The sequence below is a fragment of the Balearica regulorum genome, chromosome 2 (assembly GCF_011004875.1).
Source record: "Balearica regulorum gibbericeps isolate bBalReg1 chromosome 2, bBalReg1.pri, whole genome shotgun sequence".
Taxonomy (NCBI): Eukaryota; Metazoa; Chordata; class Aves; order Gruiformes; family Gruidae; genus Balearica; species Balearica regulorum.
Window position 1 is genome coordinate 120,161,738 of NC_046185.1, and position 27,857 is coordinate 120,189,594.

The following is a 27,857-nucleotide window of genomic DNA, read 5'->3' on the forward strand; positions in this document are numbered from 1 at the left end:
CTCATGTATGAAAAATAGTTTCAAATGTAACTACAGAGATAATGGGCTTCTAGAAAATACTGATTTCTTTATTATTTTTGTTACAATATTAGGACTTGGACTTTCATCTGTTCCTTATTTCATTAAAGGAACAGAATTAATCTGTCTGCAGATTCCTAATCTTTGTGAATGATCCTTTCAGCATTTTAATATCTTTTCAGATGAGTGAAATAAGTACGTGTGTTATCTTTCTAAGCCTGTGATAGCCATACAGACTTGGTACTGAGTAGTCTGTGGAAAAACACCATTCTTGCATGCAGTGTTCATCAGCTTCCTTGCTGAAAGCGGGAGGCAATCATCTTGGTTATAGCAATCTTACAATTTAAAAGGTCATCTAAATGAGAATGAGCCTGCTAACCTCCAACTAGACTCTGTGCCAATTTATCACAGCCCTCTGAGCTCTGCCATTCAGCCAGTTCTCAACCCACCTCACTGTCCATTCAGGTAACCTTAGGAAGTGTGGGTTAGATATGAAGATGTTATGGGAGACAGTGTCAAAAGTGTTGCTGAAGTCAAGGTAGACAACGTCCACTGCTGTCCCCTCATCCACCCAGCCAGTCATGCCATCATATCAGATTGGTCAAGCATGATTTCCCCTTGGTGAATCCATGTTGACCACTCCCAATAGCCTTCTTTTCTTCCACATGCTTAGAGATGACATCCAGAATGAACTGCTCCATCACCTTTCCAGGGATGGAGGTGAGGCTGACTGGCCTGTAGTTTCCTGGGTCCTCCTCCTTGTCCTTTTTGAAGACCAGAGTGACATTGGCTTTCCTCCAGTCCTCAGGCACCTCTCCTGTTCTCAATGACCTTTCAAAGATGATGGAGAGTGGCATAACAATAATGTCATGGCCATGTTGTACTTCATAATGAAAAGAGTAGCTTTTAAAAATACTGATCATGGAGGGAAATACTCAGTTCTGCTCTCTGTGGTCAGTGTAGTGTCTTTTTTGCTTTCTTTATACAGAGTATTCAGAACCTTAAACTATCATTCTCACTACTTTGGACACTATTTTATAACCTGCTTTGTTAAAAGACTTTTTTTTTTTTCAACTTATTTGGCTAAAGATAGATGAGTAAGAGTGCCTAAGCATCTGTGTTAAAGGCATAACAGGTCCAATGTTAAACTTTGCAGTGTGTTTTCCCCAGTTTTTTTAGCTGGAGTCTTGTATGTCAACTGATCTCCTGGAAAAAGCTGACTGTTCAACTAAACCAAAAGAAGTTAAGTAGCTGCAGCTTTCTCTTGTGGAAAAACATCTGCTACTGTCTGCTGCCAACTAGCAATAGGTTTCTGACTGTACCTTAAATAGTATATCCTGATCTCTTTTTAAATGCTTTAACAAATTGAGGGCTTATAAATGTCTTTAAGCTTGTCTTGCCCATTCTATCTGTGTAAGCTTGTTTGCTCTTCACCATAAAAATGGCTGCTATTATTGCTATGAAACTCCCTTAAAGAGCCAGGGGTGCACATGTGCACTTCATCAAAAACAGAAGCAATGAAAGCAAAGTAGCAGTTCTAAGGCTTCGACATTCAATGAACTGCATGTTTGTATTTCTTACTCTGATGTTTTTAGCTTCAAAAATAAAGCATTTCACACATGAAAAATTAAGAAGGCTGATTTACAAGGGGAATACTGTTTGTGTTTCCCATTATAGGACCCATAGACTAATTTTCCTTTAAGAAGTTAAATTATCTAATGAACAGTTAACCATTGGTTGCTTTACAGTTTGTTGTTGTGTTATGGTTTTTTCAGTTGAGTTAAGCTTTTGGTCTCCTCTGGCTTTCCTCTTATTGCCCAGAGAGGTTGTAGAATCACCATCCTTGGGGAGAGCCAAAATACACCCTAAGAAATAAGGTTTAACTTTGAAGTTGGATAAACTTTGAAGTTGGCCCCGCTTTTAGCGGATGGAAGGTGAGATGTTAGGCATGTTGAAAGAGGTCTTTTAGACCTCTTTCAACAGGCTCTTCTGATCTGAATTAGGATTCTAATTCAGCTTTCTGAAGGATTTAAAAAAAAAATACAGATGATGTGAAGAAATGCAAGATCTATTTAGGGAGAAGGAGCCTAAAAATATCTATCCTGTAGAATAAGTTTCCAGAACATGGTGTTTAAAAGTCTGAACTCTAGTCTTGTCAAGCCTTAAACTACGAAAAATGATTGAGAGTTAAGAACGCTAGTTCAAGAGTGTTTGGGGTTGTTTTTGTTCAGCGTTTCCTGTGTACAGCTACAAGTAATTTCTGCAAAACTCTTGTAGTGTTGCACAGTATAACATGTCTGGCTTCTTGCAAGGATCTCAGTAGGTGTATTTTTAAGAAATGTTTCTGAAAACTGTTTAATTTTATGGTTAGTGTTGTACTGCATACAATTTTATCTAAAAGAAAGATAAGTATGAAGTCTGAACAGGATGTTGGTGTGTGGTCTGTCTGATGGTGAGGATACAGGTTACCCCATGTGTGTCACACAGACCAGGCTAACAACTCTAGGGAATGGTAATGTTGAGACACCTGCTTCAAAAAACTAGCATGTGACTTTAACTCTTCTGGTTTGTTTTTTTTCTCTCTGTATTTTCTAATGGATTATTAAAATACTTGGAATGCTAATGTTAAATAGGTGGCTTTTATCACTGTGGACATTATTTCTGTGTTTACTAGAGTTGCATCAGGGATGTGGTGCTTTAGTTTCTGATATAGTAGAAAGTGTTTCATTAAAAAGCTTTTTTATTTTGGCTTATCAGACTAAGTGACATATTTCAAATTTACATGAATTATATAGTGGACTGCTGTGTACACAAACTTACTTTTAAGTCTCTAACTTTCAATGTTAAATAAGAAGATTATTAAACAAGCCATGTACTTTGCAGTAACTGATTAGTTTGATTTGCTTTTTACGCACTGTCAACATTGTTTTTTATTGGGAAGTAATCCAGTGAGAATTTTGGTTTGCAGCTGTAATAAGGTTTAAGATTACTCTATTTTCAGCTGGTGAAGAGCTTAAATATAAACAAACCACCCCAAAGTAAGTGTTGTTAAATGAATTCCTTTTTCCTATCCATTCTGTTAAAGGCATATAACACCAGAGAAATTCTATGTGGAAGCTTGTGATGATGGAGCAGATGATGTGCTTGCTATTGATAGAGTCTCTACGGAAGTCACTCTTACAGGTATTCTCCTCACCAGTATTTCTCAATATGGGCCTCTTCTGTCTATTATTTTGCTCTAGGCACTCCCAGAAGATCTTCAGAACCTTAAATTGATACTGGGAGAATTGTTTTTATCTTTAGTTACTCTTTTAAAAGTGTTTCGTATTCTGTCCTGCAAAGAACTGTGTTTGAAATGCCTTCTTGCTGTGGGATTAATGCTGTGGGTAACCAGAGTGATACCACTTGCCTGTTTTTGGTAAGACCGTGCGTCACAACAGTGAAAACTGACTCATCCAAGCTAGGGGTTGATGCTACAAGTCCAAGATTAAATGTGGGAAGGGTTGAACACTAGGCTTCTGCAGCTTTTGCCACATTGTCTCAGTGTTGTCTTTAATACTGAAACCTGAATTTTCATAAAGCCTCTAGAAACAAGAACAGTAAAAAAACCTTCACTGTACACTTAGTTCTCTTGCAAATCTGGATTCAAATGTCAGTGCAAGTAGTTTTAAGCATACTGATGCTGAGGTATTCAAAATTTTAGTTTAATTTTTAAGAATGTGAAACTAATGCATGAAAACAATCAAAGAACTTGCATTAAATGACAATATGAAATGAAGGCAACGGGTGACTTCCTTTTTGATACTTCAAGAGTTTCTACCTCAGTATTAGTAATCTATAAACAGACAGAAATGCTACACTAATATTAGTATAAAGCAGTCATTCTCTTCCTTTTATTAGGTCTCTTGTATACCTCATGTAGAGCAGTGTGCCCATCCCACTGATAGTTTTGGTGCTGTAGTATAATTTAATTTATCCTTCAAAGTTGTCCCTTCAAAACTATAAAGATAGCTGTCCCAAGTCTTTTAGTCTTCATCTGTTCTCATTACTGGTGTTTTGTCAGATGAACCTGCAAGATGTTTAAAGCAAAGGAAAAATAAAGTGCTATCTTTCTCAGTTCTCCAAGCTCTGGGAAAATGCCTAACTCTGGTGTGGATGTTTTGGAGGGTTTTTTTAAACTTCTCTAATATCCCTTCTGCTATTTTAGAAATGTGGATAGATGAAAGTTTAACATACTAGGACTTCTAATTGATATTTGGATACCTTTTGGATCTCTTGGTATGTTGTTTGGAATACTGTACTCCTTGCCACATCTATACTGTTGTTGGTAGCTTTGCAGAGATAGACCAAAAAGTAAACTAGGTCTTCTGAAATGGAAATAGACTGAGGCTCAGAAGAAGCATTCAAAAGTGGGAGGGAGGCATAGGCATTTATGGTTTGTTTGTCCTTGATGTCTTGATGACTTCAAAACAAAAAAGTTGCTGGAAACTGGCAGGACGGTACATTATTGAGGAGTCTACTTGCTACACTATCATGTAAGTGAGCTTGAATTTATTCAGTTGTATGACTATTTTGATTAAACATGAGAAATTGGGTTAGAATACGTCCATATCCTTCCCCCCAGCCCTGCATCAGACTTTGAAATTCTGATGCATTGCTGCTTGTACTTAAGACTCTAGCAAAACTTGAGATTTGACCAAGAAGCTTTGACAAACCTAGTTTAATAACTTTCCAGTATAGTAATGAAAGAGGCAGTCTGAAATTCTGATGCTTTTTCTTCTGCTTTTCAGTTAAGAAAGATGTTCCCCCTTCAGCTGTTACAAGGCCTATATATGGTATTTTGGGAACAATCCGATTGGTGGCAGGTAAGGAAAACAGAACCATGCTCTTTAAAAATACTTAGGCAAAATACATTGCTAAAGAAGCTTTAAAGACAAAAACATTATTTGCAAGTATCTGAGGTTACACTTTAATCAGTATGATGGGCTTTCCTTGTGGCTGTTAGAGGATGGAAGTATCCAAATATAGCTTATCATGAATGTTCATCTACCTCTTAAATCTGCAGCTGCCCTAAAGGTAGGGTTAACTGACAGCTTGTTGAGTTTTAAGGAATGCATTTCAAATGTGTACAAAGAACTTCATCTGCTTAGCTGCAGGATTTGATGCAACAGTCAGATACTGGATTGTGAAGTTTGACTTTAAATCAGTAATCTTGGTATACAAATAACTGAAAGTGACAGGGTGATAGATGAGTAGATGCAGCTGTTCATGTAGTGGTTGTGTTCCAACTATCCTACAAATACAAAGAAAATTCAATATTAGAAGAAAAAGGACAGACTGGAACAATTCTAAATTTTAGGGAGTTGTAGTATAAGGTAAGAATAAGCTGTCTGCTTTTTCTAAGTATCTCAGTGGTGTTCAGATATAACAGTCACTGCCACAAATAAACCTGATGCATAAAGTCTAAGCTTCCAGGAAAGTAAGTGTTGATATTCAAAAGATCTGTTGTGGGTAGACTCTAATAAAGTTTGAGACTAACAGAGTCTGAAAAATGATGTAGTAAGGAGCATACATACTGAATAAAAGTCTCCATATGTAGAAAGGATTTAAGTTTACTCATTGCAGTATTTTCAACTGAAGCAATGTATCATTGTGTTAAATGTAGTAACTTCTGACAGGATCTTAAATCGCTGAACTTTATGTGCTCATATTCTAAAGAATTGTGAATCTTCCAGAGTAAGAGCAATGTAATGGACACCTATGTCTCAGGTACTTGACAAGCCCTGATTGTTTTAAAACTGAACTGTCCCAAAGGGGAATTTTCACAGCTTACAAGCTTGGTAATGACTTTCATTCATCTGACTGACTATTACATAAAATATAGAAGTGTGTAACTTCTGTTTAATAGCCTGGGGTTTTTTTCCTTTCAACCCCTGCCCCCCTCAAAGCTTTACACTGATTGTTGGTATACAGCTGTCAAACTAAGGATGGTATCAGTTAAAGTAAACATTTAGCTAAGTGTTGTTAGGCAGTTCAGTTATCTGTTAACTGTAAAACAGGTTCCATATCTAGCAATGCAACATCTTTAACAAACATAAATATTCTTCACCTGTTGCAGTATTTGGGGGGGAAGAATTGCTGAAGTAGTATCTGAAGCTCTGAAATCCAATCAGAAGGTTGCATACCCAAACAGGAAAAGACAGTATTGAAAATTCATGTCAGATTAAATGTATCTATTTGTGCAGCATTTTTGTGGTATAGTTGTGGATGTAATGTGCTGTTTTTATAAGATACCTGGATGCTTCTGACATACCCACCAAAAGCAATGCTTGTAACTTAAGAATGCTCTAGCATGTTTGCATCTCATGCTTGAATATTCCACCCAAATACAAGGTATAACACTAGACCTGCTGAGGTAAAAAGCGAGGGTAGTACCTGTTCTTTAACTAACTATATAGACTAGATACCTGATGTAATAATTCACCTGTCTATGCAACTTGGTTTATATCTAGGTATGGTAGTAAATACAAATAATGGGTAAACTTGACACACAATGTGAACTGCTCCTGCTTGACACTTATAAGATGTAGATGATGAGACATTTTTATCCATCGATATCCAATTTAATAAAGTAACCTTTTTTTTTCAAAAACAAGATGGCACTGAAATATGATAGGCTTGGAAATAAGGCTATATTGTGGTTCCCAACAAGTGTAAATTAATTGCTTTGAGTGAACTGCCATGATTATGTTTTGCTTTGTTACTTATGCAACTTATGTAAACAGCAAACTTCCTGTCTTTTAATTATTAAAAGAAACCCCCTTCTCTTTGCTCCATTTTGAACCTATTAGGATAAATATTTTTTTTCAGGATAAAATGAATAGGCTTTTTGGGTTCTGAAGCATGCTTCCTTTCATGTATTTCAGACTTGCTCTATGCTTTCTAAACCACATTCAAGACCATTGGCCTCTTTCTGCTTTTGCAAGCCTAAAAACTTTCAGACTGTCTTTGGTCTGAAGTAAGAGTAGCTGATGCTTATCTTGTCCATGTTTAAAAATTCCTTAAACTTAATGAGTAGCTCAAGATCTATGAGCATAGAGAATTGGGTAGTTTACCAAGTGTTTTGTTTCTGTTCTAGCCCCTTACTGTTAAGAACGTAAAATACTAGATATAACTTAAAACCTCACTCTTTCCTGTAGGTTTCAGTTTTCTGGTATGGTTATAGGCTGCTTTTCTTAATACATGCATCTATTGTTTTTTAATCTTTGCTCTTTCTGATTTACAGGCACATATCTTATTGTAATAACAAAAAAGAAAAAAGTAGGTGAGATTTTCAGTCATGTAATCTGGAAAGCAACAGACTTTGACATCCTGTCCTACAAAAAGACCATGCTGCACTTAACTGATATTCAGGTAGGTGGATTGATTAGGGGAGTGTGGGGGAATGTTATCTTATGTTAATGCCATTACCACAGGACCTAATTTGATGAAACTATAAATTCTAAATTTTTAAATTTAAATTTTTTTTTCTCTGATTTGCTCAGGCTACTATAATTGATGTAATATTTGGGTATAGATGGACAAAAAGTTATGTCATTCAAGATGACAAACTCACATTGTGCAACTTAGAATATCATCCCCAAAGTTTGATCTGCATGTTGTGCATTTTTCCTCCTGTTAAGGTAGTACAGTATGGGAGGATGAGGTGGACTGTCTTGCTGTATCACTGTTCTTGTTCTGAAATCCTGTATCACTTTTCTCCTCTGAGGACCTTCATGAAGGCTTTGCTTGCCTGGCATACCGCAGAGGTGTTTTAGTGCTGCTTTGTAATAGATCGTACAAATGCACCCTATTACAGAGCCAGTCCACAAAATCACAACGCTCTTCCTGTTAAGTCTTTCTCACAGCTTTACTATTCTGATAGCCCCTACAACAAGCTGCCTTGCTGTTATCTAATTATCTGTCTTGCTTAATTTATGGAATTGTTCAATTACGTAATTAGCCAGCAGGGAAGAATTTTTTTTTGAGAGGGAGGGAAAGGGTGAAGATTACTTAAAACAGATATGGTGTAGATTGGTAGAGTAATAAGGGTGTCTAACCAATGGAGCTGAAAGGGAATCTGATGCTCTTTCAGGAAAGGAACGAGGTTAATCGGAACTTGAACCAGAACACAGATTAGTTATTGGGGTAATCTTGACAGTAAATTATACTTTCTTTTGTATTGTCATCTTGTCTCATTGTTGTTTGGGGTTTTTTTTGACTGAATGTTTCAGGGAAACTATTGACTTTCTTTTTGCTTAGAAGTTGCTGATATTAGTTTAATATTGGTAGCTGTTTACAGGAATGCTGTTCTCTGCTTTCTGCTGTTCTTGCAGAATTTGGTTGCAGTGTGCTAGCTGTAAGTTATCTGAACTGGTATCAAAATTGCGATCTCATGGTTTCCTTCTTGTGTGGTAATCTCTGGATGATGTCATGTGTTGCTAGAGCACTAGCAAAGTTCATCTCATCACTTCAAAATTAGTGGTAGCTTAAGAATAAGATATCTTAATGATAGTAAATGAGAGCTCTTCTGTCCTTTTTTTTTTTTCCTCTCTCCAGTTGCAGGACAATAAAGTATTTTTATCAATGCTTAGTCATGTCTTGAGTGTGGATGGATTTTACTTCTCAACAACATATGACCTAACACACACTCTGCAACGGTTAGCCAACACGAGCCCAGAGTTCCAGGAAATGAGCCTCCTAGAGAGGGTAAGGATTTCATTTTACTTATTGGCAATGCCTAAGACTCAGGCACTTAGTTCTGCATGGCTTAAGTTTAGTTTATGCAGCTGGTGTGTAAATGATGTCAAAACAAACTATCACAAACTAAAAGAAATTTTACATAAAGCTTAGGATGATGTTGCTGAAATCAGTGGTCCCATTACACTTAGGATGAAACCTTTTTTTTTACAATGAATTAATATGCTAAATGGTAGCAGATGCTACTGAAGCATTTATGGTTCTCTGTTGAACTAAAAATGGCTTTACTGTTTTAATCATTACTTTAGTGAAACAGATTTGTATGTTACTTAAATGCAAATCCTTGTAATAGAACTAACAAAAAATAGCACTATGTTGCTAAACTGTAACTAGACTATCTCTGATCTTATCAATGGAGTTGCACTGGGGCAGTTCTCTGGAATAAGAAGCTGACAGTGAGAGGAAAAAGAAGCAACTAAGCAAGTGTGTGAAGTACATTGAGTCAAGTTACAGTTTGGGTTTGTTTCGTAGGGTGCTTAGAATAAGGGTGGAAATTGCTGGTCTGTAATGCTTCAGTACACAAGTTCGTTCAGCATTGTGGCATTTTACTGAAACTGTTAGCGGTTGCAGCTAAGCATACTAGTCCACCCTTCCTTAAGTTCCATAGATTGCTAGCAACATGAAGTTCTAGAAATCTGTTCAGATGTGATGTCGGTCTTCTAGATGAGGCAATTAGAAGTACTTTCTGAAGTCTGCTTTACATGGATTTAAATTCAAAATAAATGAAGGTTTGCCTCTTACTTCAATATTGAACACTTCTAATTGCAACAAGAAGGAACTAAGTGGAAAAATGAGAGAAAGCAAGTCATTCCTCTGACCTAGAATTGGGGGGGAACACAAATGGGGTGGACCCAAAGTGGAATAAATGGCACTTGACTTTGAATTCTCTTCCAGGATAATGTGGAACAGAACTGTGGGGCTTATGGCTGTTTGCCCTAGGATGTTACATTCTATCTAAACTATGACTTCCTTATGTTCGAAGCATGAATTTAATATGCTGCTTTTCTCTAAAAGAAACAGAATCATGCAGTCAAATGCAATTTGATCTTAAACTTCTCTTGTGCTTCTAGAGTTCCAGAATCCTTAGTCTGGTGACTTACTATACTGCAGTGTAAACAAGGTCTAAACTGCCCAGGCACTGAAGTACTGAAACCTTGGAAGTCAGTCCTTTACCGAAGAGGTGGCAGTGGAGTCACGAGATGTTGTCTCTCGGTTACTGAAACTGTCTAAGCTGGGGAATCAGTACACTTTTTCCAAGATTTAAAAATCAGTTTATAGTTGGGGACCATTTTGCATTATCAAACACTGCTCTGGCCGTGCTCTTGCCAGGGAGAGCAGTTGCTGACATGAAGGGATTGGTTTGTCTTAAAATTGTGGCAGTTCAGAAGGATGTTTGAAAGGCAAAGTACAGCAAAAAGGTGTTAGGTTCAAGTAAATTCAGATGTTAGATGGTTAAAACAATTTTAATGTAATTTCACCCTCATGTGGTTGCAGCGTAATGGCTTAACGAAAGGATGGTGGCAATTTTGGGCATCTCCAGTTCACCTCTACAAGAGAAGCCTGGCCTGTTTGGGTGTTTTCGTTTGATATTTGTTTGGTTTTGGTTTTTTAAGCAGTGCTGGTAGAAGATAACAGCCACAATGTAGGGGCACCAAAGCATCATGTCATGTTTTTTTACTAGTTCAAGATGCTGCAAGTAGGATTTGATCAGTTTCTGGCACATAGTTGATTTCTGTTAGACAAAGGACTGTTCCAACACTGAGCTAGAATTAACCCTCATAATCCATGATGTATTGTCTGCCTGCCTCATCTTAAAGTTGAGATTTATGCCACTTCCCTAGCGCCTGCACTACATTCTGCAGCAAATATCACTTTTGTGATTACTCTGGTAGCTTTCTGGAATGTGCTCAGCAACCTGTTTAAAACGCTTCAGAGGTGAATTAGGAATAGAAAATAATGCAAAGTTGAAGAGGATAATTTCTGCAGCAGAATATAAATACTTTTGTCTTTTCAAGTATTGTTTAACGATCAATTCTCAGAATTGTTGATTATTGTATACAGGACTCCTTGTGTTTTTTACCTTCTGCCCATTGTAGGAGTGTTAGCTTGCTACTGTTCTTAAAATTTTGGATAATCTCTTCAAGTGCTGTTTGCTTGGGGCAAAGACTGGAATGTTCTTCCCAGACTGCAGCTCAGTTGTTAACGGTTCAGCATGCCTGAAGTGTCAGGCAACACCCTTAAAGATTGGAGAGAACTGTTCTTTTAACTATTTTTATTTTATTTAGATTTCTAGTTGAGGTTATGAACAATACTGGTAAAAGGACATTTCATCTCCATGTATGTCTGATCACCTAAACTTGTTTAATGCATAAATACTATGATATTCCCTTTATGTTGAATTAAACAGAACAGTCAGTCTCTAAAAGCATATTGGCTTTTTTCTTGCTGCAGGCAGATCCACGGTTTGTATGGAATGGACATCTTCTTAGAGAATTTGCTGCTCAACCAGAGGTAAGCACTTTGTAATGACTATATTAATAGAAGATGAATATACTTTTACTGTAAGAATACAAGAGTCTCCTGTAATTCTGTCTCTTAGTTCAGACATCCAGAATCTAGTATAACATGGTTATTCACCTTCTGGTTTAGCACAGTGACAGTCTTCTGCTTTCAAACTTCCAACTTTATGTCAGTGACCTCAGCAGTACGTATAGTAAAGCTGAGTCTTTGGAAATGTCTGCATTTGAAGATCCTGTGCTAAGGCCATGCTCATATAAACCAAGAGGGAAGTTATACTGCACAGCATATGCTTCTCAAGCTTTTCTGAAATTTAGCTACTTATTTGTCTTTAGGCAAGGTTCAGCTCATCACTTTTTTTTCCTAAGACTGGCTAGCATCTTTCTCCATGAGTGCAGTTTAAACTCCGTTTGTCCAGGGAATAGGTCATAAAGCTGATAATTAAGAGTACGACTTGACGGTTTAGATTGTTTCAGTTAATTTCAAATGAAGACTAGCACAGTGTAACCTTTGAGTTCACTTAAGCAAATAAAGTGCCTGACTGTATGGTACTGTAGTACCTCAATGGCCAGACTGATTTAAGCTCTCTCCTCCTAGAGACTTCAGGTGTGTGTTAAACTTCTAGAATTGCCTGCACCACAGCAACCTTTCCTCTCTATCAAATCTCATTTATCGAAGTGAATGACGCACTGCTTCTATTTCTGTCTCAGTAACCTGTGGAGATGTGCTCTTACATTAGACAGCACTGTTCCAAAAGGCTGGATTGTGCAGTGCTTCTGGAATGTGAAGATATGAATTAGCAAAGGGCTGTTGTGCACATTCCGGAGGCATATGCTGGGTGTATGGTTTGGATAGTGCTAAGCAAACAAAGCTTGGGAAATGAGAGAGAAGCTGTGGTTGGAACAGCAAAGAAAGTCAAGTGTGGCTGGCTGGTGAAAACAGATGTAGGAGGCAAAACACAGAAGTTGAAAAGGGAGATAAGTGATGTGCGAGGGGAAGTGTGACCTAATATTGACTACAGGTGACTTGCTATAGTAACAGTTTTAGGTAATGGGAAGCGGTATTTCTGACTCCTAGTGCTGGAAAACTAACTTTAAAATTCTTGGAAGACCAAGTTATTCAGTGGCAGGATGGGAAAAACCCTGGAACAAGCACTTCAAGTATTAATTACACAGAAGTATTCCTTTCTGAAGCCCTGTGTTGACTACTCTCTGCTTGCATCCTACTGTGGAGGTACAGCAAATACCATGTCAAAAGGTTTTCGGTGTGGACTGCTTTATATCTGGCATGTTTGTAGAAGAGTAAATGCCAGGTATAAGAGGACAAAGCAGCTTGGTTTTTTTGTCAAGGTCACTTAATTATGATTATAATTCTGCTTTTTCCCTGCTGCTAGAAAGTGTAACGTATGTTGCTGTTTTCTTCCAACTTTTTTCCCCAGAAAGAATTACTACACCCTAAACAAAAAGTAAAGGATATAAAGTACATAAAACTATCACAAAAACCTCCTAGACAAAGCATAGTTACTCCCTTATTAAACACTAGCAGCCCAAAAAAGGTATTTTAACATGTATTGTGTGTGTGTTTCAGATCCATAGGTTTGCTACGCCTGTGATGCACGGATGTATCCTTTTACGTTGTAGAGCTCAGTGCTGAATATGGTAGTCTAATAGCAAAAGGGTTGCTGATGGAGCAGCTCTATTGGCTATGTTGGCAACAGTAACATAAAACACAGTGTCAGAATTAAGTTGTAGTCTGTTCAGATATGAGCATTACATATTGTTTGATAGCCCACTCCTATGTTAACTCACTTGAATATTCTCCTTTTAAGGCTTAATGTATTTCATTTTACAGGCATGATTCGCATAACTGTCTTTCAATGGGATTGTAGGTTAAGATGAATATGACAAATGTTCTCACATCAGCCTTGGTATTTTTTATCCTTCTATAAAGATACCTTCACTCAGCATTTACTTTGGATTTTAAATAAGGGGGAACAGTTTTGACTTGAAGTGCTTATGGATGAATAAAAGGATGAGTTCTACTGAAGGCTCCTGGAGTGCTTCTCCTAGCCAGCTGCTTTTCCTGCACCAACGCTTTGTGTAACAGACTTTTTAGCCAAGCAGTCATGAGTTTATTTTTGAGAAGGGCTGTATGCTGTGAGTAAGCCTAATGCTTTCTGGAGGCAGTGTTCTTCATGCAGTGTGTGATCAACAGGAAGTCCCAGGTCCTCCTGGACTGGCAGCATGGAAAGGACTGACAAGTCTGGGTCAGCAACTCATGCTGCCTTCTCCTTAGTTCCTCCATTGCAAAGGCCTCTCAGGTGTGTGCAGGGAACAGCTTCCAGACTGGATCGATTGTTCTGGTAGGACTGCTAGCAGCTGGCAGATCTCCAGTCCTTCTTTCCTGTGACTTCATTTAATGGAAAATGTTGTGGGAGTAGGTGGAGAGGCAAGGAAAGTTAGTGAAGGGGAACTGTCAGAACAACCCGATCTTTATCTTGCAGGTCCTGGCTGAAAGAGTCTGGGTAGATTGCAATTAGCAATTGGCAGACTGCAATTAACACCTTCCTCTGTCCTACTTCCCCTATATAAATAATTAGCATAAGTAATGCGTGTTTTGCTGTAATTCTAATGCTAACCAAACACCTTAGAGAACACAGGAATTCAAAGAAACTGGATTTTTAGTGATGAAAATACTAGAAAGAGCTCTAGGCAGCACTAGTACAGCACCATTATGTCAGTAAAATCAAAGTTGAATAGTTAGTGTAAACCTAAATATATTTTGTTCAACTATCCAGTCTGGAATTCTAGTCTTGCAGTGATGAGAAATAATGGACTTACTTGGGTAATTGAGACTTTCATCATCTAAAGCCTAACTATGTTTAATATTTCCCTTGCTGCTCCAGAAAAAACCCTTCTAAAGAACAATAATTTGTCTTTTACTTTTTTGTGTGTGGAAACTAGCCAATAGCAAGTTGCCATTTAACTTAGGATAGAGGTTGCAGACAGAAAATGGGCTGACTATAGCTAAGCAGCTAAGTTTAGAGGTAACCTTTCTTTGTAGGAAATCGTTGGCTGTACAAGTGTTGGTTTAAAGGGTGTAGGACCTGGCAGTAATTTTCCAGGAAAGCAGAGGAACAGATCTCTTTCACAGTCTAATTTATGAATAGTGAGAACATTCTGGATTATGTGGGGCCAATTTTTATTATACTTTTTAATTTCTAACAAACAGTATTAGCACAAATGAACATGTAAATCGAGATGTTCCATGTATGCAGTCAGTGTGCACTTTAACATAGTTTAGGTGCTCATGTGTGACACAGCTGTTTTGTCCCAGTTGAATCATAAATGCAGAATCACTGTAAAATATGCTATTTTAAAAAAGAAAATACATCTTGTTTACTTACTAACCTTAAGACAAAGTATCTAGATTCCTCAAAGAATAGATGACTGCAGTATACTAATACTGCAGCTTGCAGAAGGTGACTGTTTTGACCTTTTGCTTGCTTAAAAGTTGTAGGTTTTAGTTTTTATGGGTAAGGGATGAAAGCCTGTCAATCTTCCTGGAGAAGTTATTCATGATGAATGCTGGTCTCTAATAGACTTGACAGTTTACTGTAGTCCAAATAAGGGCAATTATGAGCAGCAGAACGAGACTCTCAAACTGCAACTAGTTGTCAATGGCCCTTGTTTGTTGATTAGTCCCAGGTTATGGTGTATCTGCCATGTTGGGTATCCATCCTGAGCAGGAAAGCATTCTTACATAAGAAGCTCCCACTGGACACTTGGTATGTGTTCATTCTCGTTCTTGGCATGACTTTGAAAGCCAGTCTACCTTACTGCTAGTTCTGGCATCTGTAAATGTGATGTATGTTGCACTTACAGGTGCAAGCTATAACAGCCAAAGATATTTGCTCTTCTGAAAGCCTAAAAAAAAAAGTTTTACAAGCAACAGGGGCAAGAAACTGTTAAGATAGCTTAATAAAACTATGGATGAGATGGATGTAGCACTGAGTAGAACTTTAAGTTGATCCATTTAACGATATACATAAAATTGTGAGACCGGATTAATCTTTAGAATCCTGTTTTCTCAAAATTATAGGAGTTTTAATGTGTGTTCATCAGTGACATCACCTATAGTCCGTCCTTTTGTGATGCACATACTCATCCTAATATTAAGTTACTCTCAAGTTTAATATTCAACTGTTATTGGTGTGAGAAATGTTTACACATTTCTTTGAATGTGATTGCTTGGTTCCTTGATGTTTCATACCTCTCTAGATATCAAAATATCCTAATGAAATTTTGAGGTTTTTTCCTTAGTGTTATTCATTAGTTATCACTATGCACTCCTGTTCTATTAACGGCAAGTGTTTTGACTGGCTGCTTGTTTCCAGAAGAAGCTGTTTCAGGGCTGGTGTGCGCTACTATGTAAGAGGTAAAATAGCAAATTGATTTATTTTAAAATAATGCAAATTCCATCTATACATGTGACTTACCTTTAAGAGTAATTGCTATATGACTTGAACAACAACAAAAAAGTAAAATAGTTTGTCTCGAGGTCCTTGCTCCAAAGAAAATATTAGAAACCTGTAGGATGAACTGAAGCATGTTCTGGTATTCATTAAAACTGACTCTTCTTTATTCCTCTGAGAGATAACTGCAAAAGTTCTGGAAATTGAATTAAATTACTTTCTCTGTTCTTAGTCCCAACATATGTGCTTTTGAAGTAATTGGTCAGTTTCTGCAGTACCATTGCTATTGAGTTGTAAATATTTTAGTGTCAAAGCACTCTTGTATTCTTTTGTATTAAACTACTCAATTTCTAGGACTAGAAATATTAATGTGTTAAGCACAACTGTGCTTCAAGTTAAATTTAGTACAGATCATGTTAAACTTTTGCCAAAGATATGTTTAATTTACCACCTTCAGGCAGCTCTGCGGTATTTTCATGCTTTCTTTGAGCACTTGAAAGGTAAAGAGTTTGGAAGCCTTTCTCTGATGTACTGTTGCTGTTCTGTAGCCAGTCTGAGCTGGTTAATGAGGTCTTTCTCCTATATAGGTATTGATTCAGAAGGACATGCTGCTAACTTTGTTGAAACAGAACAAATTGTGCATTACAAGGGGAGCAAAGCATCGTTTGTTCAGGTAAAATCAGTGTAAAGAACTCTTCACTTGTTTAAGATACACAGATAGCTGTGTTTATAAATACAGATTATGCACAAGATGTGCATGTGCACAAATAAACTAAACCGGTCTGCTTTATTTTTAAATGGCAAGTGAGTTCGTAAGTTTTGTTGTTTAAAACTATTTCCATTCTTTTGCAGACCCGTGGATCAATTCCTTTTTTCTGGTCTCAAAGACCAAACCTCAAGTATAAACCAAAGCCACAGATCAGCAAGTCAGTAAATCATGTATGTGAGTGTTTGTTGTGTCTTGGGGTTTTAATATTTCTGGGCTCATGTTTATGCGATCTGGTAACAGACCGTAATCAGAAGAATAAAAATCATCAATAGTGGATTGAGCTTTATGTTTAAAAAGTAGTAGCAAGAAGCCTTGTACTACTTAAGATGAGTTCAGAGCCTGAAAAAAATCCAGGCATCAGTGGGGGTAGTTTCTTTGGTTCTTGGTTGCAACAGTTCTAGTAGCTGCACAATACTCATTATCTATGGCTTGTTTAATAAGGAGAGCTGAATGGACTTAGGGGGATCAAAGTAGAAATGTATTAGCACAATAGAGAACATCAAAAGCTTTTCTTAGTTATAAAACTACCTATGCGGTATCATCAAAAAGATGATTATAGAGATTTCTTGTACATCACAGATCTTAACAGTAGCATACATCTGTCAACACATTTCCTTTCTCTTCTAGATGGATGGCTTCCAAAGACACTTTGACTCGCAAATAATTAGCTATGGAAAGCAAATGATTGTCAACTTGGTATGCTTTCACTTGTTCTTCCTGAAAAAGCTGTTGTTCTTTTAATTAGGCTTTTGAGTAATACTGTCTCTTTTTTTCTCTTTCTCTCAGGTTAACCAAAAAGGTTCAGAGAAGCCTCTTGAGCAAACATTTGCAAAAATGGTAAACAGCATGGCAAACGGAATGGTCAGGTACATGTGAAGTGAAATGATCCGTTCTGTGTTAAAAGTTGAGCATTGCTTCTGAGATCCACAGAGTGATCAGTTCTTTAGGGGCCTTTACCAACTGTCCAATTTGTTTGAGTTTTGTTTTTATGAAGTAACTTGCATGTGACCAATGCCTCTACCTCAGAGCTCACGTTCTAAGCAGTAAGTGAGACTGAAGCGAATATGGGGCATAGAGGAGACAGAACGAAGAAGGCAGCTCAGAGGCAATGGTAATGCTAGTATTGGAGTAATAGTATGCTATAAGAACTGTGGAGATCATCTGCATTTTAGGAAAAAGAAATTGTGCCCTGTAGAACTAGCTTCTGGCAAAAGGGCTTGGTTATACTGCTAACTTGGTAAGGGAGTACTGAGTGTGAGCAAAACAGTATTGAGATAAAGGAGGAAACAGTAAGGTGAAGGTATAATTTAAATGTCTGGACCTCAGTGTAACAACAGGCCAAAAGTGGAAAATGTGCTTTAATCACAAGAGAAATTTCATCTCTTTCTGGGAATCTTGAGTGCAGTCCACAATTTTACAACCTGTCTGTGCTTGCTTTCACTAACTCGTAGAGGGTGGGCTAGCATCCAGCTCCCACAGATACTTGCCTCTGTCTTGTCTTTGAAATTGCTGTATAGTAGTACTGCTACTCATGTATGTCAAAGGACAAAATCCTACCGTAAGCAGAAAGGCCTCCTGTTTTAATAAGGATTCACTTCTGTATAAGCATAACTAAGGAATCACAGAGTATAATCAAGATGCCCTTATAAATCCTGACATACTTTGAATTTTTCCAAGCTTTTTTCCGCTTGTGCGATGCCCTGCTACTGCCTTCATTGGGGTAGTTATAGATGTCTGTCACACTTCTGTGTGCTGCTTTTACTACCCTCAGGGGTGCATTTGTGTGTGTTACTGGTGTGTGGGTTTGGATTTTTCTTTTGTTTTTGTTAAAAAAGAACACTTCTAAGGTGACCTCTTTCCTCACTGTCACACCTAGGCTGGTATTGATACCTTAGCTGTACAAAGCTTGTGGAATTCTGTGGATCTTTGCTATAAAGTCATGTGGTGGAAACAAAGATGTAAAATTCTGTCAGGGTATGTTTTAGAGGTGCTGCTTGTTCTGTATATGTTAAAGTGTTGTTTTGTCAGCTCCTTTTTCTTAATGCTGCCAAAATCCTTTTTCTTTGTTAATCAGTTTTGATGGCATTTAGCTGCCAGACTAAGACTTGAGTCTTTGGTGTGTGTCTATATATATATATAAAAAATAACCATTCTTCATGCAAATAGTCTTGAAAGCTTGGCAAATAATAACTTTTGGATTATGAATACTTGAAGGGAGGACTGTAATGCCCTGTAACCCACAGCAAGTGTGTGTGTAATTATATACATTACATAAACATACAAATGTTGACTCAAACACCACTCATCTAGAGCATTCTTACTGGAAATGAATTTGCTGTTAAAAATCTTATTCCAAGTCAGTAGCTGTTTAGTTTTCTTAGAGCAGGTTAGCTGTTTAAACAGAACCCGTTTCAGGTTTCTAGAGAGCTATCAAGGGAATTATGCTGCATGCCGGCAAAGAATGTTGCATTTCAACACCTGTCTCTCAAAGTGAACTGAAGTTCCTAATGCAGTTGCTCAGAATAGAGGACGGTAAAAGAATTCTTGTTAGAAAAAGAAATGAATCAGATACGTATTCCTTCTGTACTTTCTTGAGGAAAAATACTAGCCAGAACGTAGAGTGAGTAACTTTGGAAGTGAATGTGTGCTTCCCCACACTAGTGGCAACTTGTAAAGAAATGTAAATGCTGTTACCATGCACGCTAAGGGTGCAGCCTCAGGAATATTACAGAGCACTGACAAAATCCACAGATATTTGCTGGAAGCCATCTCTAAAGAAAAACAAATCCTCTGTCACTACCTGTTTTATAGATCAGCCATTCCCTGTGGGGTTTTCTGAGACCTTCACTGCAGTACATATGTAATCTGAAAAGATGCTTGTCTCTCTGAACAGATACGTAGCATTTGACTTCCATAAAGAGTGCAGTCGGATGAGGTGGGATCGACTTCAGATTTTGATGGATCAACTAGCAGAACAGCAAGATGAGTTCAGGTAAGGCTCTGAAGTTCATCTTCTGTACTGTTAAAATGAGACCGTTTTCTGCATGGTTTTTATTGTCTTAAGGCACAGTAAAACTGACCTGTAATCTTCTATAAAGAAGATGCATTCATATGCATTAGTGTTTCCATATCTCTGATCTCTTGCTGATACCATGTGCAAGATTAGAGACCTGGTTGTCGATAAGATGTAGAGCCCTTCTTACATCCCAATAAAATTGTTCTGAGAATTGCAGCAACCTTGTGTTGTGACTCAAGCTGCCTTTGTACCTTTGGGTAAAAGGTTAGCAAAGAAATGAGTGTGCATACAACTGATGCCATTAAAAAAAGTCTCCTTAGGTGATATTTTTTCATCCAAGAGTAATTCCATGTGTTGTTGACAGCAAACTGTTCTGCTCCTCCCACAGGCACCTGCTCTCTTTTTAAATGTTTTCTCTAACACCTTGTGGCACCAAACCTTGGCACTGATTGTTAGCCCTTGCTAACAGAAGTAATCCACAAGGAAACAAATTCTCATTTTGTTTAGTCATATAAAAGAGTAAATGTCCAAATCAACTTAAATCTTTGTTTAGTCCCACAATTGTGTTGTTTCAAGCACTTCTTGGTCTTTGCTGCTTGTAGATATGTAGATCGTTACGGAAACTGTTTACTTTGTTCTGCTTTTCTGATTGCTTCCTTCCTGTTCCTAAAGTCTTGTGCCTAAAACACAAAGTAGATCAGCTAAACATTACAAAACTGGCAGTTGTATATTCTAACCTAAAAAAAAAAAAAAAAAAATTAGGTGAGCTGCTGACTGGAACAGGAGTCTCATGAATGAGATCTGTTGCCTGGAATGAAGGTTGTGGGAATAGTATAAAATAATCAGATGATAGTGAATATTCTCTGCCCACCACCAAAAAAAGTCTAAAAAACACCTGAAGAATAATTTTGCTTTGAGCACTTCAAATAAGGAGAAATACGCATGTAGATTGCCTATGCAGCAAGGTTCCTTTATTCTTGGAGTGAATACTGAATCATGTAACTTGTTTAACTGTGACCTGCCATTGGAGGCTTAGAAAAGAACCAGGTTTCCTTGAAATGAAGAAAAAGGGGGGGGATGCCATGTGTCTCTAAACAAGATACAAAAATTAAGGCTCTTCATCAAGATTAGGATGGCTCTACCTTGCCTTGTTTTGTTTCATCTGGAGTGACTATTATTTAAATAGGAACAGGAAAGTCTGAGTTCTGATATTCTTAGGAAATAGTTCTGCAACCCTGATGGAGATAAAAACCCCCTATTTTCTGCAGGTTAAATCCAGTTGTGGAAGACTTATCAGAAAGGAGAGCTGGCTTGCTGGGTTTTGGAGGGGTGAGAGGGAGGTGTTGGGTTTAGGGATTTTTGGTTTTAATATTCTTAGAGCAATTATAGGGGATACAGCACTTAAACTATCTTATTAACCAGAAATGTCTACTCTTCAACTACACTAATTATCCTATATCAGTTCTAGGCAAAGCTTGGGGGAAGAAGGGGGAAAATGAAGATTTCACAGGTGTTATTTCCTTCAATCATACAACAATGTAAAACTTCATTTAACAAAACTAGTTCTCAAAGAATGACAAAAATGGGTCTTAGTAACACAAGACTGAGCAAAGTAAATGCACATGCTTCTAAGGCTCTCGATTTTTAGTACTGCACGAATCAAGACTTTACAATCCTAATGCTGCATAGTAACAGTGGATCGTGTGCTAGTCCACAGAGTTCATAATTGCATAATGGAGTAACTTAATCTACAGAATATCTGTAAATCTTTAGGCAACTGGAAGTTTAATGCTTTGGCAGAAGGACAAAATATAGTTTTCTCCCATTCACGCAGCCAGCTGATAACTTGATTGGCATATTTGTTTTACCAGCTCAGTTATCAGAATACTTGCATGTGATTCAGTATTTAAAATATGTTTGTTATCAACTACTAGAAACGCCTGGTTTAGTTGATTAAAAAGATTGAGGTAACAATTAGCATATGCAGTTGCAAGAGGTAACATCTGGTTCTGCAAGAGGTAACATCTGGTTCCCCCAGATGTTTACATAATGGAGAAAAGAGTAAGAGACAGTAGCAGATTTTCAGTAGTGGCCTTAAAGATTTGATTATCTTCCTGGAAGAAGTGTGCCTGCAGACAGCTTATATGACTTTTTATGCAGTGGTGACTGGATTGAACCAGGTGACCAAGTATATACAAATCTGGTTACTTCTGCTATTACTCTGCTAATGATCTTGCTATCTGTGGAGCTAGGACCCTGTAATAACTGGGAAAAAAAAAGTACATCACTGATTTTGCACCACAAGCTGCTCTTCCCAGTGGCATATAACTCAATATTGCTGGTTGGCTGTCTAAATGCTAGAGTGAATACTGCCCTGAGGTTACTAAATGTTCCTATATTGATGCCGGTTTTCAGTATGGGAGAGGAAGAATTCAGGGAGGCATCAAAGTTCAAAGACATGACTAAGAGCTCTTTGTATGCTCAAGATAACTGTTTTGGTTGCTAGAATATTTACTTCTAAAAACATATGGTTTATATGGACTGTTATCTATAAATGCTTAGGTGGATTGTATGTGTTAGTTATTTTCTAGTTGATTCCGATGGTAAAATTGTGACTCAGCAGGAAGGAATATTCCGCAGTAACTGCATGGACTGCCTTGATCGGACTAATGTGATTCAGAGCTTGTTAGCACGCAGATCTCTTCAAGCCCAGCTTCAGGTAAATATTTTATTCTTGTTTTAATAACTGGAAGAGGAAAGATGCTTTCTGTTTGGAACAGAAAGGTCATTTTAACACTTCTATAAGAGCTTGCGTCCTTGAGTTACTGTGCTACTTACTTGAAATGCATTTGCCAGACTCTAGTTTAATTTTTTTTTCTGAAAGCAAAGCCTAATTTTTCTAGCGAGCTATTAGTAACCTTCAATATTTTTTTTCTTTTAGAGGCTAGGTGTTCTGCATGTTGGACAGAGAATTGAAGAGCAAGCAGACTTTGAGAAAATCTACAAAAATGGTAGGCTGTTTACAGTGTTCAAACAATCTCTTTTTTCCAAAAAGAGTACATACTTCCTTAATCTTTCTTAATGTTTTCCTATTCACAGCATGGGCTGATAATGCTAATGCTTGTGCCAAACAATATGCTGGAACCGGTGCCTTAAAGACAGATTACACAAGGCAAGTCAGCCTTTCTTGTAAAGGCCTTCTGAGGTTTTGGGCATGTTTGGGATTTTCTTTAAGTCTTCATATCAAAGAAATTTCTTAATTTGGAGCTTAGACCATTAGTGAATTTGCAATGGTTCAACTTCGAAAAATGTCAGACTAAACTCTACAGAACCCCACTATTTTTCACTGCCTTTATATGAAAGGAGAAAAGGCTGCCTGGAAAGAAAACCAAGAAACTGTGCCTCTTCAAGGCATGTTTATATTGTGGGATAGGGAGAAGTGTAATTTTACTTTCAAACTTTATTACAAGTATGTGTGGTAATATGCAGAGGCAGCACTACATAATGTATTTACATGCAGGTATTCATTAAACGTAGTACACGTTTGAGCAATGAAAGAGCTGTAAATCTGAAATTATCTTCCTGAATTTATAAATCTATTTTAAATATTTTTTTCAAAACTTTTTTGCAGAACTGGGAAGAGAACTCAGTGGGGCTTAATAATGGATGGCTGGAACTCATTAATACGTTACTACAAAAACAACTTTTCTGATGGATTTAGACAAGTAAGTTAGGCTTTCAACTGTGGGGGAAATGTCTTTAATAAACATCGCTGTGCATTTTAACTCTTGCTCTCCATTTCTCATTCAGGATGCGATTGATCTTTTTCTTGGAAATTATTCAGTAGATGAAGTAGAACCTGCTAGTCCTCTACATGTCAAGAAAGATTGGAAGTTCTTGGCTGTGAGTATAAAGACTTTACTTATGATTGGAGAAACACATACAGCCTTTTAGTCACTTGCTTCATATGACTAAGTAGAACTTGTCTATTTAGTAACGAAGCATCCCTATAATCTGGTTGTGTTTCTATGATACCTGCTTATAGGACTAAGCCCAGACTGTTTCCTTGACAGAAAATGGAGTGTCCTTGAGGTATTGAAAAAACTCCTGCTTGCTTTCTTTATATCTGCTTCATCAAGTGGAAAGGGAGGAATTCTACTAGTCACCATCAATGACTGTCCTTCTGCAGAAGAAACTTGAAGATCCCTTCTTATACTTCATGCAGAAGCACAGATTGTAACACCAAAAACTTTTTTTCCTCCCTCCCCCTTCTATTTTGTGAAATGGCATTTGGGGATACCACAGGTTTAATTAGTGGCTGGTGTATTTTTTTTAAAAAAAACAAAACACAAACTGCAACCTCTCTTTTAATAGATAGGAGGTGTATTTCAATTCTTAACCTAGTTATTGAACACACTGTTCCAAATTTTGGAATGATCCAAAATTGTAGTTGTACCTGACAGCAGGTGAATCAGCAATTAAAGCAACTTTACGGCAAAGCAAGTAAATAACTTTGCAGTACAGGCCATCTGAAAGGAAATTAAGGAATATATGTGCTACTATATCAAGTGATTATTCTTTTTTTCTTTCCCCAGTTGCCTATTATTATGGTGGTTGCTTTCTCCATGTGCATTATTTGTTTGCTAATGGCTGGTAAGTGACTACTGAATTTAATTTCACAAAACTAGCTTGCTTGTGTGTGGACTTCCTGTAAACGGTTACCAGAAACTATTCAGTATAAAATTGCTTCTCAGACATACTAACAGGTGTTTGAGGGTTATACTGCATGGTTCATGTGGGAAAACCTGAGGTACTATAGAAAACTATGGTAAAACTTTTTTGTAGAAGTCACTTAAGGGGCAAATTTACTTGCACCTGAGTAGACATCTTTGGGTGCCCCCAAATTTACTTGCACCTGAGTAGACATCTAGCTTTATTATAGACTGGATGAATCCCCAGAAGAATACCTACCTAATTCTGGGCTAAAAGTTCAGGAAAAGTCAGATATAGGCATAAGCCTGTTCTAATGGATGTCCCCTTAATCTAAACTTGTGTTGGGAGTTGTGAAGGCTTTTGCCTTCTGCTTTTGCCTTGAATTTTCTGACATTTAATGCCAATTCTTGACTGACTTGTGTAGCTGTCTGTTCAAAATGTTCTAAGAACTGTGTGGCAAACACAGTTTTCCTAGGTAAGGAAATTAAAGACTCCAATACCTAAGGACTTCTAACTTGATTTGGTAGCAGATCTCTGATGGAGAGCTTGAAATATTTTGCTTTTGTAATTAAAACCTCTCTAGTAATCGGTGATAATGAGCTAAAATGTTTACCTGATTCCTAACAGGTGATACATGGACTGAGACACTGGCCTATGTGCTTTTCTGGGGAAGTGCAAGCTTTGGAACTTTCGCTATCATCCTTTACAACGGCAAGGATTTTGTAGATGCACCCAAGTTGGTCCAGAAAGAGAAGATGGACTGAATTTGTGTGTGTGGAAAGCGGCTTGGTACTGAGGATTCCTCAAGCCACACTTGGAGTCTCTACTGATCTGCTTTCCACACCAAACAGTGATCTTTTTAACATTCTTCCTTGGTAGCGTGTGGGGTGGGGGGGAAGGGAATCATGTCCTTTGGTGGTAGTTTTCAACTGAGATCTGACGTGCCAGTCTTAGTTGCAATGGTCTTTGGAATATTGCATTAGTGGAGGGGGCTCCAGTCTCACTGACGCAAGGCAAAGATGAAAGCCAGCTTTTTGGTGTCTGGAATGTTTTAGGGCAAAAGTGGACTGCTTAAGCTCATAGTCCATCTGGGCCGCTTAAGCCAGAGACCAAAAAATGCAGCTGGACAGGAGAGAGCTCTGATGCTGTTCATGTGTCAAAAACCTCAGATGTTGAAGCATTAATAATGGAGCTTCTAGTCATGGTCTCTGAACAAATATGGCTTCATACCAATAAAAAGTCTAGTTCCAAGACTTACAGTTGGATTACATTGGTTGTGATAAAGTCCATGTTAGAGTCCTTCGTGCATATTTGTGTGTGGATTCTTTTCACTAAATACAAAAGATTTTGGAATCCTAATGGTCTTCTAGAATGAGCTTTTTGTCCTGTCTTGTTTATCTAGGACTGATGCAATATTCTACTAATCATTGTTTGGGTGAAAGGATGGTGTAATTGGGTGTTCCTGAAGTTGCAAATGTCTTGCACTGTTTCAATACTACAGTCTCCAGATGATGATTCATTAGTTAGCAAGTTAAAATACAGAATTTTCTTAAGGTGTAAATGAAATCAAAGAATGTAAAAATCCTTTGCAGTGTTTATTGAACCTTCCTTATGCTAAAGGTCCAAAGTATTCCATTACTTTAAGAATGGGTCACAACATAAAAGGTGAACTTCCTATTGTTTTGCTAGTCAGCTGCTTCTATTCTTGGTTATGTTGAAATAATTTATGAAAGAAGGAGTAACAACCTGAGGAGAAAGCATTTAGTCTAAACTCCATGTTTGCCCTTGGGAGCAGCAGCTTGCTTTTCATGCATGATACTGTAACACACTCTTACAAAAAGATAAAAAAGCTACAGAATAATTTGTGCTGGTTAATAATAAATGTGTGTCTTTAAATTTAGTGCTTCCAAGCTGTATAAAAATAAGTAATCCTAATCAAGGACCAATTTTAAACTATTTTGTCACTTATTTTATATGGTTTGTTCAAAACCAAACATGGAACTTGCTTAAGGCGCTGTGCATTGTTTAATATTTCCTGTAAGTACAGCTGTATATTCAGATTGCGATTATAAAATTTAAATGGGGGGGAGAAACATGTAGAATACTAAGACTAGCACAGTTGTCACTATTGAAGCTAGAACACAAAACACTGATACTCTAGTGTTTCCTTGTGTTATGACTGAAAATATGTACAGATTTTTTTTTTTTGCAACTGTTTAACTGTTCATTTTAACCTTGAATGTTTCTGGAGGCCTCTCTGGGTTTTGTGTAAACATAACCTGTTCATAAGCACTAGTACTTGCAAAGTATCTGTTTGCTTCTAGATGCTGTACTGGAAATAACCAGTTGACAGTTAACTGGAAAATCCTCTAACTTAAAATTTTCAAAGGTGAACTCTATTATGGGCACAAAGTACAAGAACATCATAGGCTCAGGATTTGATGGTAATGGTTTTGATGGCTCGCTGGCCGGTGGGATTTGAAACTTGGTTTGGTTGTCTTGCAGTCTAGAACTAAACCTTTGCGTCTTTGGTGAAGAACTTGTCGCAGCAAAGACCAAACTTGAATTGCTGATATAAAAGGTTTGTAAGACAGAATAATGTAGGTTTTAGAAGTTGGAAGGCACCTGTATTTCAGTGCTTTGCAAAGAGTCTGTATTTCTAAGATCACAATGGTGTACTCATAAATGACAATAAAATGTTCAACTTTTCTAGACATACTGTCTGTGGGGCATTTTGCGCTTTGGAGCGGAACGTTCCTGAACTGTTCCTTAGGAACTATTTCTCACCAGAAGAATGATTTGGTTTTGTCTCTGCCCATTGCACATGAACATCTTGCTATTCTGTGCTTAAGTATTGATGATCTTGTACCGGACCCTATGCAAGAGTTGGCGTCAGCGTCACATTCCAGTGTTTGTTGCCATGTCTGGATCTCAGTGTGAGAACTGTTGTGGCTGGATTTCTCTGATGCTTAATCCTTGTTGTTCTTCCTTCAGAAGGCTGCTTCAGGCGTTTTTACTGACTGGCTGAAAACTCAACTTGTCTTTTCTTTTTCCCCTCCCTTGCTGCAGGCACACATCAGCTTTCTTGTATTACTTTTTTTTTTAATTGTGTTGCAGTCGCGTGGGCCTACTGCAAACTCGGGCTCTGGGGAGGCACAGGTTTTGGGCTGGGTCTTTCTCAGTCACTGATGAAGTAATACTTGGAAGGGCCTAGTGCGTGTGCACATCTTATACTCATGGGGCTTCACTAGGTCACTGGCTTCTTAAATAAAATTATTACTATTAAAATTTTGGATCCTCAAGCTGTACATTTTTAAAGTCTTTAGAGGCTGTACTCTTATTTTTGCTTAGAAGCTTTTCTTCCCTTCAAGCTCAGAGCAGATTTTTAAAACATACTTCATTTTGACAACGACATGGGTTCAGCACAGCTCAAGCTGTGAGCTCCCCTTCCCCCTGAGCCCCTCTCTTCCTAAGCGCGGACTGTCCCTTTAAGCCGAGCGTGCCCCGCGCATGCGCTGTCCTGGTGCAGCGGCACCGCCTCTTCCGCTCCG

At 37.8% G+C, this 27,857-nt stretch overlaps 1 protein-coding gene across 1 annotated transcript in view; it reads left to right on the forward strand.

The window, feature by feature from the left end:
* The window catches only part of SACM1L (SAC1 like phosphatidylinositide phosphatase), a 32,572-nt gene extending 5,552 nt beyond the window's left edge, over positions 1 to 27,020 (forward strand). The window contains exons 2-20 of the mRNA XM_075745607.1: positions 3,104 to 3,201; positions 4,809 to 4,883; positions 7,304 to 7,431; positions 8,617 to 8,766; positions 11,269 to 11,328; positions 12,922 to 12,955; positions 15,670 to 15,771; positions 16,396 to 16,481; positions 16,661 to 16,747; positions 17,205 to 17,273; positions 17,364 to 17,443; positions 19,471 to 19,569; positions 22,174 to 22,312; positions 22,535 to 22,604; positions 22,693 to 22,765; positions 23,225 to 23,318; positions 23,404 to 23,496; positions 24,189 to 24,246; positions 24,934 to 27,020. Of these exons, the coding sequence (XP_075601722.1) occupies positions 3,104 to 3,201; positions 4,809 to 4,883; positions 7,304 to 7,431; positions 8,617 to 8,766; positions 11,269 to 11,328; positions 12,922 to 12,955; positions 15,670 to 15,771; positions 16,396 to 16,481; positions 16,661 to 16,747; positions 17,205 to 17,273; positions 17,364 to 17,443; positions 19,471 to 19,569; positions 22,174 to 22,312; positions 22,535 to 22,604; positions 22,693 to 22,765; positions 23,225 to 23,318; positions 23,404 to 23,496; positions 24,189 to 24,246; positions 24,934 to 25,070 (1,732 nt within the window). The 3' untranslated portion in view covers positions 25,071 to 27,020. The remainder of the gene's footprint in view (positions 1 to 3,103; positions 3,202 to 4,808; positions 4,884 to 7,303; positions 7,432 to 8,616; positions 8,767 to 11,268; positions 11,329 to 12,921; positions 12,956 to 15,669; positions 15,772 to 16,395; positions 16,482 to 16,660; positions 16,748 to 17,204; positions 17,274 to 17,363; positions 17,444 to 19,470; positions 19,570 to 22,173; positions 22,313 to 22,534; positions 22,605 to 22,692; positions 22,766 to 23,224; positions 23,319 to 23,403; positions 23,497 to 24,188; positions 24,247 to 24,933) is intronic.
* The last annotated feature ends 837 nt before the right edge of the window (positions 27,021 to 27,857 follow it).